At 37.4% G+C, this 14383-nt stretch overlaps 1 protein-coding gene across 1 annotated transcript in view; it reads right to left on the minus strand.

Annotated features, from left to right (window-relative positions):
* Positions 1-1751: 1751 nt before the first annotated feature.
* The window catches only part of CPEB4 (cytoplasmic polyadenylation element binding protein 4), a 44501-nt gene continuing 31869 nt past the window's right edge, over positions 1752-14383 (minus strand). The window contains exons 3-8 of the mRNA XM_075056710.1: positions 14143-14316; positions 11759-11848; positions 10997-11115; positions 9962-10076; positions 9570-9751; positions 1752-6193 (exon numbers count right to left, since the gene is read on the minus strand). Of these exons, the coding sequence (XP_074912811.1) occupies positions 5966-6193; positions 9570-9751; positions 9962-10076; positions 10997-11115; positions 11759-11848; positions 14143-14316 (908 nt within the window). The 3' untranslated portion in view covers positions 1752-5965. The remainder of the gene's footprint in view (positions 6194-9569; positions 9752-9961; positions 10077-10996; positions 11116-11758; positions 11849-14142; positions 14317-14383) is intronic.

Raw genomic sequence — 14383 nt, forward strand, 5'->3', positions numbered from 1 at the left:
CAATGTCAAGAACTTCTTATCACACTGGGAGAGGCTGAACTATGACTATTTCCTAACAATACCAATGCAGAGAACAGAAAGATAACGCTTCCGTTACCAGCCAAGTCGCACACTAAAAACTGGTCAATACTGTCTGGTGCTGTTTGGCAGGCACAAAACGCAGCACTGAGGAATTCATTATTCACTGGGCAGACAACACATCTCTAGCCTCTGTTTTTGATCCAAAGCATACCAGCATTTTCTGTTTATTTTTAAATAGCCATTTTAAGGGATTGGAAGTATCTGCAGAGTCACCAGTGAACTTTTCATCCTTGTTAAAAACTAGTTTCTAAAGGCATTATCTTCTAAGTTTGCATCATCTGAAGCCAGTGGGAGTTGAAGTGATTAGCATCTTGCAGAACTAATCCCATTATAGCTCAATTCTGCAAGATCTGCATCTCCTGAAGCACCCACAGAAAAGAACGATACTCAACATCTATTTGACATTTACAACACCATTCCTTAGATGATGGCACAAGAGACGAGGAGCTCAGACACCAACACCAAAGTGCTGGTCAGTGCAGTGGGGACAGTTTGATTCCTACTGCAGTACTGTATTTTGGGCAGCAGTTTTTCCTCACAAGGTACGAGTGCATACTCCAACTCATGTTTCCACTTAGCAGAGCTACCTCCAGACCAATCAGAATTATGCTTCACTGAAGCTTAGCTCTTTGCAACAAAGTAAGAAAACCAAGAAAGTTTGGGGAATTCCTACCTACTGAGGATGCAAAAGTTTTGAATCCTTTATGCATAGTTCCCATTGAATAGTCCTTGAAGTGCAGATACATAAGGTTCTAACACTTCACGTAACTTTTTAGACATTTCAAGTTTAGATATTTTAGATTAAAGACTGACGCTAGCAAGCTCTTTAAAATGCCACACTTTTTCCTTCTGTTAGTATCAGATCACAACCATGGGACAATTAGAAAAGAATCCTTGTCTGTCCATGCCTTGCTTGGCTGTACTCTGGCCCTAGTCTAGTTTCTTTTTGTCCCAGCTGCACAGCCGTTTCTGACTTACATGATGCATCACATGTGCCTCAGTGGTATTCTTCTCATTGAACATTTCACCTGCCCAGTTAGCTTGATTTCACAGCTGTGTATTGGTTTTCATCTTTGTCCCTATGAAATCCCTGCAGAGAGCACCAAGTAGAAACAAGTGATCCAACTGCAATTCTTTGGTTAGGTTGATACGCTTAAAGCTATGCAAAAACCCGAAACGGCAGTGCTGAAGCTGCTGAAAGGCTTTTCCAAAGCTACACACGATTTCTAACGAATACTCAACAAGCACCAAATTCACAAAATTAAGTAGTTAGCATTCAACATTCCCTAAAGACAACACCTGGACCTAAGCAGTAAAAAGGGTTCTTCTCACAGTCTGATTCAACAGACAGCAGTTCTACAGTCCTCTTGACATCACCCTTTCCATTTCTGCAGCATTGCACATTGATTTTGTACCAATTTAATGCAGTGTTCAGGGTACTCAGCATCCCTCAAGTGGTTATACCCTCCCTCACAGACCCCCTGCAAGACTGTGCTCCACGTTTTGGCCAGAACGGGATTGCAGAACTTAGCCTGCAGCACTTTACACATCATAGAGCCAGACATGTGCTGTACACTTCATCAAAATCACTTCCCCAAGCCCCATGAGCTTCAGCCACAAAGTAACATGTTTCTACAGGAAGCTTAAAATAAAAAGGTTAAGAAGAAACGTTGAGTTAAAAGTTTTATTCATTCAACATCTCACATTACAAATATTTAAAAATTATATGCATACTGGTATAAATAGTCATTTGCAAACTATTTAATAACATTAATTTTCACTAGCACTTCAACAAATGAACTCTTTAAAAAAAGTAACTTGTGTTATATAACTTAGAGTAGAACATACAAAAATATGAACTTAAACGTGAAAATGACTTTAATAAAAAATGAATTACCCTTATTTAAAATGCTATAATAAATACTACAACCTCCCCATACACAGTAAAAACTATATGGAAATTCAGCCAAGTAGTACAATTAACTGACATACTTAAATAACTTTTCCTTCTGATAATATGAGCAATACATTGGGGGAAAAACATATTAGGGATTAGTAAAAACTAGACACCCACTTGCTAAAAGTTTCACTTCCAAAAAATATAACAAAAAAATCTGATGAAAATTATAAAAACTAATTATACTTTAAAATTTAAAAATATAAAAAATAAAACAGTTGAATACAATATTGTCCCAATTCTTACAATGCTATCACAGTAGCTTTAAAATAAGATAATAAAATAAAGCAAATGACCAAAACCTTTTATTCCATTTTTTTAAAAATAATCTCAAATTTACATTAGTAGAAAGATTGATTTCTGATTCTTTTCTTTAGAAACACCAGCAAGAAAGAGGATTTACTAGAACAGTAGAAAATGACATTTTTAAATGTCTGCAATTAAAAACAAAGAATTACACTGCAAAGATCTTCCAGAAGTCTGAAATAGGTATTGCACATAACTTGAAGTTAACTTGCCACAATTCATCACATTCAAGTTTTAAATCACCTTTTAACAGAAGGTTTTAACTCTTCAAAAAGAAAAGGGGTGAATTATCAAGTCTTTCCAACAGCATCCTTATAAAACGCTAAATTGATTCACTGCAAGTTTTAAATTTGCATTCTGCAGAGGTCTGTGTATGGAGAAGTATATACTATACCAAAAAGCACGGGGCAGTGGGGTTCCTTTACATATAAAATAATCAGAAACACTTTATTTTACATTGCAAAAATAACCATGTAATTACTCTGTAACTACATTGTAAATACATGGCCAGTGCCATGCTAGTGTGATAAAACTACATGCTTATTAACCCCTTTGCAAATTGAAGTGATACCCTAAGACTGGTAACCCAATTACATGTTAATTATGTTTGGAGCTACATGGTAACCCCAACTACAAATCCCATGTAATCAGAAGGACATGTAATCACTATTTAAGTACAGAGTAATGTATATAATTGTTTATGCCCTGTAAATCGAAGTGTAACCAAATAATCTGTAAACACGCTTGTCACACAATCACAAGTGAATATTAGTAGAATAACAATTTCTTACATTAGTCATGCATACTAACATTACATGCCTGCCACCTAGCAGGCTCTCTTTTATTCTTTAAATATAATTTAAAAGAGCAGACACATTTCTGCATCAAACACCTAACATCAATTTTTTATTAATATTAAAAATGGCTAAACATTCACCAAAAACGTCTGCATTTGTGTATAATTTTTTAAAAACTTAGTAAGAAGCGGTAGACAATTTTGATGTTTCTTTACTTTTAAATTTCTACACTATATTTATGCATTTAAATTTCATGGGTCTAAAGACTGTGTCATTTGTCACTTTCATGCTTTTCTTCTTTAATTCTCAACTTTACATATACTATTTCTTAAATTATATGTACACCAAATACCTGGTGCTGGGCTAAGATGTTTAAGCAACATGCTTTCTTTTCTCTGCAGATTCTAAAATAGCATTGCCAGTGCACAACATCCATAATTCAAAATGTATGCAGAGCACTGAAATGTATAAAAAGCAGAATATAAGAAAATAAAATTTATTAAAATTATTTATATTAAAAAATGAAGTATATGAAGATCTCTCAGTAATAAAAGTACAAAAAGCTACTCTTTGCAATATGAAAAATTGAGGTATTGCATAAAGAGATATCCCGTCAGTGAAAAGTGTGCCTAAAAATGCTCACTGTTGGAAAAACAAGATATACAAAAGTAGTGCATAACAAATATACATTATGTGCATGACAAAATAAGTTAGCTACAAAAACACTGTACCGAAATTCAGCAGGTCATGTACAAAGGGAAAATTATTATTCAAAGCTAGTTCTCAAACAGTGTTATTTCTTGTAATGGTAACCCATCTCACCTGTTTACTGGGTAGGATCGGCACAATAGCACACCCCAAGCCACCTACAAGCATTAAAAAAATTAAAGGAACATTCCAACTATAATTATGTACTTCAGAGAAAAAAAAGTCCCTGACAATCTACACAAGAGCACTCTGCATTTGCATTACTGTTGTCAATATTTTCAGGGATTTCATTAAAAGCAGCTCCCTTTCTATACTTGACTAGTAGACAGCAAATGTCTCCATTTTGACCTTTGGAACTTGGTAAGGTATAGTTCATTAAAGCCTGTATTGAAAATAAAAACTGCTTCTCATAAAGATAATCTGGGCTAGGGGAACGGGATGAGGGGGGCCGACAAAGGCTTTTAATGGAGCAGATGTTTTCCAAGCAGTGCTGAGGCAAGTCTTTGGTTTGAGAGAATCTAAGATGGTACCACGCCACTCAGGCAGTTCAGAAGATTGCCACTACATTTGTTTGTTTGCACACTGCTAAATACAATTTGAGAAGTTGGCCAGGGCATTAGTTCAATAGTAATAAAAATAATTTTCAGAACTACTCCTTCATTCAACTATTTCAAACTAAACCCCTGCACCCACTCTTATCATTCAATTAACATGTACTGTGTTAATGCTTCTCAAGGTAGAACTTATTTATAATAAAGCAGGCATTAACTTAGCAATGTTGGCACTTCAAATACCTGTGTTTCTTTATTTCCCCATATTAAGTTCTGAAGAGGTGGAATCTTAGTTGGGATTCTTTCTACAGGAAGAGTAAGAAAGGCATATGCACACTTGCACCATTTCATGCACAAATTCAGAAAATAGTGCAAAACAAGACTTGGAAACTACTTAGGTTCATGCCTTCTGTTACAACTAAGTTAGAGTGTATTTAAAACTAACTTTACATCCAAGATGGGAAACGAATAAGCAGTCAATTTTAGTTTGTGTGACACAATGGAATATCAAAACTTCAGTAAAAATCAGTGATATCCTTGAGGTATCTTTAGGTTTTCTACTTTTTCACGTCAAAATGGAGAGCAAAGGCTGGCCCCTGATGAATGTTAGTATATTAGGATATAGAGTTATATATAGCCATCAAAAATAAAATCTATATATTTATCCTTCAGGAGAGGAAATGCCAGTTAACTAGTTGTCATTACTCTAGCTTTGGTAGGATTTCTAGGGCTGTAACCAGACAATTGAGTTCTCTTAAAGAAAAAAAAAAAAAAGGTGCACTCCCCCCTCAGTAGTAACTTTACTCAATTTTTACATTCAGGAATTCTTAAAATGTAATCATTTTGATGAAAATATAGTAAGCTCTGCCTATCTCATTAGTAATTTGGATGTGGGTGGTAGTCAGAGGCACGGTCAGATACATACCGAGCTAAAATTCAGCCTCAAAACCCTTAACAGATTTTTAAAAAAGATCATTATTATAATGCTGCTTCAACTTTGCTCATGCATTTTTGTTGCTTTAAACATGCTCTTTCCTGTTGGTAGGTAAATGCTAACTTCATCTGTTGCTGGAAAAATCCGAAGTCGAAACAAAAAGAGAGGCAAAAACAGGCTTCCCTGGGGGAAAAGTGTCAGAACAGACTGATAGTGTTATTGTTACACGGTTATTTTAATAAAAGTATTCTTATGTTCTTTATTAACAATAATTTAATTAAAAAACCAAAATACTCTATTGTTTCAATTCTCTTTTCTTAATATTTTTCTCTCCTCTAAGAAAATGTTGCATGAAATTAAGTGTTCTCTCGGTAGTAAAGACAAGAGAATGCAACTCACTTGCAACGTTATCAATACGAAAAGGAGTTCCCAATACAGTTTTCAATGACAAGATTCTACAAAATACCCATATTATAGGTCATTCTTTCATTATACTATTGTTAAATTACAGACTACTACAAAAGGACATGCTATCTTGAATAAGAGAAAGGGTAGGGTGGGGTAGGGACAATCAGGATAACAGAAGAGTGCACTTAATTTGAGGCCTGCATATGAGCACTGCAGTGAGCATTTAGTTCCAGCGGAATGAAATATGTCTTGGGCGATCTCCTCCCTCCTTCACCAGGGGCTTGTGGAATTCCCTGCCAGCGCGTGAATGGATAGCAGCCCAGCAATATTCACAGTAATACTGCAGACAGGTAACATTAGCACAGAAAAATGGAGCAAATTTTCCACCGCAACGGGCCCCCTGACATTCATCACAAAGCTGATCATCCAAGACATATGGCTTAACTTCCACCTGTATTCAGAAAATGAGAAGAAAGTTTACAATTCTTAATAACAATATAGATAATGACAATTCCACACTATTTACTGTCTGTATTCTAGCAGGAATGTGATCACAGTTCTGTAGTAGGGAACACTACACTCAAGGATTTTCCCTCTCATTACCTCATAGACATTAAACACCCGAAACTATGGGCACTTGAGAACAATCCTGCTCCCACTGTCCTCCTTGATCCTTAAAAAAATACCCAGAAACCAATGCTGACCATCAGTATCACACATGCTGTCACTGATTTACAGAAAGGACCAATCGACCCATCGCTGCAGAACTGATACGCAGCTTCACATCGAAACCATGGAGAACTCTGGGTGTTTATTTTTAAGTAAGGTGATGCACAATTAAGCTCCTACCCTTTCAGGTAGGAATGTAAACTGTTTACACAACATTGTAACTGCAGATTAAATATGCACATGGTCTACAAATTTCAATGTCTGAATTTCCAGCTTTAAAAAATTTCATTTATTATCTTCAATAAACAGCATATTTCTGTTTTCTTTCTCTGTGGCTTAGTCCTCTCAGCAAAAGGAAACCCACCTACTCTTGTTGAGATCAAATGAGAAGCTTAAAATGGGACTGATAGCCACCTACGCTGTTGGCATTAAGGGCCAGATGATGAGCAGTAATTCAGTACAGCAGACAAGAAAGGAGAAGAAAAATTTCTTCAAGTTCTTAACTGATAATGACTCACAGGAACTTACCAGCTGGTGCTCCAAGGATACATCTACACTGCAACATCTGCAGGCTACTAGCTTTTAATCTAGGCATTTGCATACCAAAACCAAGCCTGCTGTACTGTGGGCTACAAAACCCTGCTCACAACACTTGAGTGCTTTCTCTGTGACAGCAAGGCAAAGCTTGCTGCTCGCAGTATCCAAGCTGGCTACAGCACAGCTCGTTTAGACATGCCTATGTGTTTAAATCACAACTGCAGCACTGCTATCCCCTAAAGGCTCAGATTCACCTCAAAACCAGTAATCACCTCCATTCCTTAGCTCCACAGAACTGTGAAAGCTCCATGTGACATACCAGGAGCGCAACACAGAACTTCACTTAAAAAAGTGTAAGTACAAGTTCCTGTTCTAGAAGTGTTTGTGAGCCTTCTCTGAAGCTCATGTAATTAATGTTTTCACAAACATTTCCAGACTGCGACTGGTGTCTCTACTGTTGACCTGTTATCTCTGCATCTGGCTTAGGGATGCTCCTTTCTGCATCTCACAAGCCTCAGAGGTATACCAGCTCATTCAAATAAGGACATTCAGAAGTTCCTGTGTTTTTAAACTTACCCAATTTTATCACTGTCCAGACAGAGCACTGCAGTAGTTTGATGTCATCTGTGCTTACAGTACATATAAACTACTTGGAGACAGTACAGCAGCCTTTTTTTTTTTTGACCTCAGTTTTTCTCCTCTTCCACCGCTAGAGTTGCGTTTCTCAAACACCCCTCCATGCCAACTCAGAAGAATGAATTTGTAAAAGACCAGAGGCAGACAAACATTCCTAACACCACATTCTCCCTTCATCACCTAGTTTGCTATGTATTTTGAGGTTGGGTATTCATTGATGAGTGTTGTCTTCTACAAGTGCTAAGAGGAGAGCCTACAAATATACTATGCAGGCCTTAACGTGGCAATTCTGCTGCTCTATTATGTCTACTCAGACATATTCAGAGGCCAAGCTACAGCACAGGTAATTATACCTCTGCTTGCTTTAGCCTGTTACTGCAGCACTGGTTTTTGTGCAAATTTGCAACCCATATATATTAGTCAGAGTCCTCGGCACATTTATTCGTTGTGTGCTGAAGTGCGTGTGCCAAATATGGCCTGCAACTGTTACTTGGGCTAGGTATAGCGAGATTTCCCAGCTACAGAGAAAAAGTATAAATTACAGCAACTTCATCAGGCACACTTAGGGTGGCAGCACTCAGAAGCTCTGCAGTGGTGGGTGCTGCAGGCCACTGAGCGTTTAATTCGCATTATCTCTTTGAAGGACACACCCTTTAGTAGAACCTCCTTGCCTAATTTTACAGGAAATCCCTTCTTGTTACTAATTTTATTTTTACAGAAAAACTTTTATTAGAAAAACTATTAATAAGTAGTACCTTATTAATAAAAAGTAGTATTGCCACTGTTGTACTTTTGTATCTCTCATGAACCCAATCCCTCCTATAATGAATTCTCTGAGCCCTTATCTCCCCACATTTCTTCTGAACTGCACACAAAATGGGGAAATAAGGAGGAGTGGGAGGAAAGAAGGAAGGGGAAATAGATTGCAAAATCTTTGCTAGAGTTCACAAGTACTTACTTAAATTTGTAGTCCTGCCAGCTTCAATGGACCTATTCACCCAAGTGTCTGCTTATGCAAGCAGAAGTTGCACAAGGGCGGCCCAAATTATTTGTTCAAAGCCGTACAGAACTTATTTCAGAGCCAAGATTAGAACAAAGACATTCCAATTCGCAGGCCCACAGTCAAATTGTTGTTACAATTCTTCTACCCAAGCTTTATAGCTAAAGCAGAAGTGAAATCATCAGCTAAACAGCCAAGTTTGGGGTTTTTCCTCTGTAGTAATTATAAAATTAAGATCAATAATGACAGTCATGTAAGAAAAATCCAGAGACAAAGCATGAATTAGACGTAATGGTAGATGTAAGGATCTGAGTTTCTCAAAACTGGCCCGAAGATCACTGTAATTGGCAAAGACACATTTTATATAGATGAAGAGGGCAGAAGCAAGCAAACTGCAGATACATTTGGCATATTCCTTTAATTTATAACAACAAAGGAATAAAATAACCAGACACAGCCTTTACGTAAGCTGTGGAGGATGACTATGAGGCTACAATGCACACTAACGAATTTACAATGCATTACTATGATGCTCTTTAGGAACACCCAGCACACAATGTGTAACACTAGGCCCAGATTCTGCCCACTCTCTCAAAAGATGCGGAACAGGAGCAAGAACGGCTCCATCCTTGGCAGATACCTTACTCCCTGACATTATACAAACACTAGAAGTGCAAATACTTGCAGTGGGAGTATACGATGAGTGCAATATTCTTATAAAAGGGCAAGGCAGCTGACATGCTTCCCATTATGCTAAGCAATTTGAGAAAGTCTGCTTCACAGTTGCCTCCCACGTTCCAGAAGCAACAGCTCTGTACCACTCCTTCATTTTTATTCTGTGTTGTATCTAAGTGGCACAATCTAGCCCTGAATATGCAATTAATCTGATATAACATTTACAGTCTTCACAATGACACACATTTACATGGAAAAGCGTTTCTAGAGAAAGCACTGAACAAAAATAGAATATGCTTGAAGACCTTACCCGTTTATCTATCTCTCCATGCTGCAGCTGAACAAAGCGAGCACTGATAGCAGCTATGTAACTCTGTTGATTAGAAAATGCAACCCGCCCAGCTCCTTTTGGGTACTTCAGCTCAGGGTCTGTGTCAATTCCAGCATAGCACACCCCTCCATACAGCCGATCCATTATCATTGCAAGTTCCACTAAACCAGAAAGGAAAATGAAACAATGGTGTAGACTTGGTAATTTTTTCTAAAAGGATCAAATGAAAAAGTCCATTTGTATTCATGTCCCCCACTACAAGTGTCAAGAACGCTTAATACTTCCCTTGCTGAAATAACTTGTTTCCCCCACTGCTCCCCAAATCAGGCTGCATATTCAACATGCCCAGTGCTGCGGAACACGCAGTGTACCTGCTCGTAAAGGCCGAGGAACACCACCAACAAAAATGGTTTTTCGTGGGTCAAGAGGCTGTGAACCATCCATAACAAAATCACTATCACTAAGGTTCCAAGGCCGGATCTGAACCTATGGACAAAAAGCCTTTTTTTTTTATCCATTCACAATTCAAAGTATCTCAGTAATATAAATTAAAACAGTATCCTACAAAGAAGAAAACCTCTTAAATGGCTGTACTTTCTAAACTTGTTTGCTACACGTTCAGCAATCATTTCTCAAAATGAAATGGTAATAAGCTCTGTTAAGACAGACCACTTGATCATGCTAAATTTCACCACTTCCGTGTTACCCAAATTTCTGGGAAAAAACTCACCCTCTACTTACACATTTACTTAATCATGACTGAACTGTGCTGTATGAACCACATTGGTGCCTATGTATCTACACTATTCGTGTTGTTCTAGCCAAGTGTAAGCACTAGACTAGCGTTATCTCAATGCAACAGGCTCCAGTGCGCAAACTTGCGTGTTTATTTACTATACAAAACTAGCTGCTTTGTATTTGCCTACAGCTGGCCAAATTTGAAGTACAGGAATATAGCAGAAGTCTCTTAAACTATTAACAGACTCGCATCGGCCCCAAAACCATTTGTACTCGTAACTTACAGTTCAATGCCACATTAAATTTTTTTTTTATTTAATTTGTCTCTGTCAGAACATGTTACATGCAACACTCAAGACAATATGAACTCTATATTTTAATCAATAACAAGCATAAAATACCTGTCTGGAAAGACATTTATTACATCAGCAATGGTGAAATTTAGCAAACCTTTTTCTAACCAAAATATGAATTGTAATTAGACTAAAAAACTTCATAATGTCTAGTTTAAAAATAAGTTGGTCTTCTCTTTGAGAACTTAATTTGACACCTTAAAGAAATTTTAAAATTAGCACTCTGGAGACAGAAATAAGGAAAAAAAGGCATCTGAAGAGAACAATTTCTGGTTATCATACAGGAATTGTGCAGGCCCTGACAATTCTACCTACCGGTTTGTCTTTGATAGTGGGGCTGGAAACACAAAGATAGAGCTTTCCATCTTCTTCAATACATGCATCAATCAGTGCCTGTACAGAGCTTTCATCTTGGAATAGCAAAAATGCATATCCTACAAAAGGGAAAACAAACACATAACTACTTTTGTCTGTCTGCCTATAGGATAATAACTTAATCCAGAATTATCCTTGGCACCATGTCATCATGCTACTATACAGTAAGGGATAAACTTTTAAGATGCTCTCACACATTTCCAACCCAGTCTCCTGCAAGTCCTCTGCAGAGACACGAAGGAAAGCAGGGACCTTGCTGATCAGCACACTCTCTCCCCATTTCCTTTGAAAAGGATAAGCCAGCAGTATGAACTGGACAAAAGCCACAGCTGTAGAGGCAAACCTGCCAGGATGGTTGTTAATATAAGGTATATAAGGTACAAATCCTTCCCAGCTTCTGTGGAGAGCATTGAGCCCCTTTAAAAAGGACTAGTCTCAACTAGTATTACAAAAATGAAGAACAAGAGGGGTAGAAAAGGAAAATGGAATAAAGTAAAAACAGGAAGTTAAGGAAGAATTCTTTTAGTGCAGAATAATTGCAAAGCCACATTCTAAATTCCACCAGTTTATAACAATCCCAGGGATTCAACTTTTTTTCCCCTAAACATAGGGTCATTGTCTCAAAAATATTCTCTAAAATGGAGTCTCATCAAGAAAAATGATTCTAAAATGCCCATATGTTATTGATTATCAGGTATTTACCTTTAGGAGGAAAATAAGATTTGCTTTCTGCCTTGTGTGGCCAGTCTACAATCAAAGGTCCAAAGCGACGAAAACTAGCAGTGATCTCATCTGTAAAGAGAGAAAGGAAAAGGCATGAATTGAAATTAAAATAAATTGAATGGAAGACATTTGAAGAACACTGATTTCAGGCAGCTTCATCCTATAAATAAATATTCTGTGACCCTCAAGTTTCAGCAGCTCATAGCAATGCTTAGTAGCTGATGGGGAATCTTTATGACAAGTCAGAACACACATTAGAAAACAAGACAGGTCAAAGACCAAGCTTTTCTTTCTACTGATGATTATCAATAAAAGCTCATAACCCACTAATTAGCAGAAATGGAGTCACTGCATCTATACAACTATCATAACCCAGCTTCAACTATTCTCCCACAAAGAGTTTAGAGACAATTTGCTGATTTGCTAATAAACAATCAACTCTGCCAATATGCTTTCTAATTGCAGAAAGACTGGAAAAAAACGAAGGGACTATCACAAGACCCAGCCATGCCTGTTCATATCACACGCCAGTGCCACATGTGCAAATACTATCTGAGCTCGACCTCAAACTAACAGAGTAAACTTGCAGGACATAGTTATGTAATTTTATAGGAGAGATGGCAAGAACATATTACCGTAACAAGAAGCAATTCTCGCATCCATTTCAATTCTGCCTTTGACCTCAAACTACTGGTATAAATTTGCATATGCTAGTCCCACAGAAGTCTTCCAGTTGCAATTCTATTCTTGAAATTGAGTGATTATTCCCTTTTCCTTCTCCACAAACACACCTGAACCACTGCTAGTTGAAAGTTTCTCTGGACAAGAATTTTTCATTAAAAAAACTGAAACAAAAAGAAGAAACTTCACATTGCTGGAGCATCATCTAAATTGGCACAATGCTCAGCTGTATTCTGTTTGCGGTATTACAGGGCTTTCCATACTAGCATGCTGTTGGGGGTTCCTAATACACAATTTAGAGGATTTTCCCCACCCTCAAATTTGGTTAAAAAATCTGAAAAGGTGTTACTAATTATGTGTTTTTCAGTTTGTTTACACTCTTTGATGACACAGCTCATGAAATAGCAACTTAACACAAATTTAATGTTAAAGCACATACATAAAATGCTTTCTAGAAACAGGATCAGAAAAACCACAAAAATTCAGCTCTCATGTAGATTTTAAATCATATACTCCTTATTCTAATTCACACTTGTGCATTTAACAGAAAGAGCACTGAAAGAAGCAACTGAAAAATTCAAGCTACCCTCCTAGCACAGGTTTAGAAAAGGTCCTATTCTTCAGGAACTAGGGTCCACAGAGACAAAACTATTCATGTTATCATCTGCTTTTAAAACCACAAAGGTGACAAAGTTAAAAAGCAAACAAAACCCCAACAACAACAAAGAAGGAGAGACTATAAGATCATTTTTCCACTTGTAAACATCATGTTATATTTGACCTTTTAATAATAAAGTAGCTCTTATGTTTGCCACGGAAGTCAGGTTGTCACGTCACAGTAGTAGACACTGCAGTGCATTACAATCACTCTCCCTGACATAAAAAGTGGGTATTAAAATGATTTCTGTGATTAAGAAAAAGCAGCTTCTCAGATTTACAGTTGCTGTAGTTCTTTTAACCACTATCCCAGCACACTCATACACACAGAATACAGAACTCTGGTGAAATGAAGCTTCACTAGATTTGTGCATGTTATATACATATTTTTATTGTTTTTAAAATAACAACTGCAGTGTTCTGTCACCTTTGTCTGTATGATGGACCCACCACAGATTCCTCATTCCTCACTGTATGCAACTGCCTCTGCACAGATTCATTCCTGTCTGAGTCCTCACCACGCACACGTTAGAAGCTACCACAGGACGTAATCGTTGCTGGAAACAACCTCTGAGAATTACACATAATCATCCAAATAAATACTTATGACTTACTACGCTATACAAACTGTATAAAACTACCAGCCGTACCTCGCCTACTACTGGCTTCTGGCACCTATAAAATTCTTGCAAAGTATTTATGAGTTTCAACAGGTGATATTTACTTATTTTTGCACCACTATGCCTTTTTTATAATTTTTATACCGTAGAATTCAGTTAAATGTGTTGTTAACATATGATTTTGTTCTTCAACAGCAGAACAATGCTACAGCCTAAACTAGTTTGAATTATCTCACATCTGCCATGGACTGAGAGTGGTAATATGCAAAGACACATTTACATATCACAGCCTTTCTGTAGAGTTTGGAAAACAATCATTCGTTAGCTAACAGACAAAAGGTTTCACACCACACTTTTGTCATTAAGCCAGAAGGAGCTTTTCTGGGTAAGATTTTCTGGGTGTACCTTCATCAATATCTGGTGGCAGTCCGCCGACAAAGACTTTACGGGAATACCGTTCCACTCTTTCTCCATTCTGATGGGAGAAGCAGTGAGGTGATCCTAAACCACTGTGAAGAGTCTGATCCCCACGTCCATCATCCAAGAACCCGTCTTCCATTGGAAACAGTGAAGACTGACCTGAAGAGGGGGTTAAAAAAAAAAGAAGGGAAAAAACCATACTAACAGAACAAAGCACACATCGTTT

This window comes from Buteo buteo, chromosome 24 (genome assembly GCF_964188355.1).
Source record: "Buteo buteo chromosome 24, bButBut1.hap1.1, whole genome shotgun sequence".
Classification (NCBI taxonomy): Eukaryota; Metazoa; Chordata; class Aves; order Accipitriformes; family Accipitridae; genus Buteo; species Buteo buteo.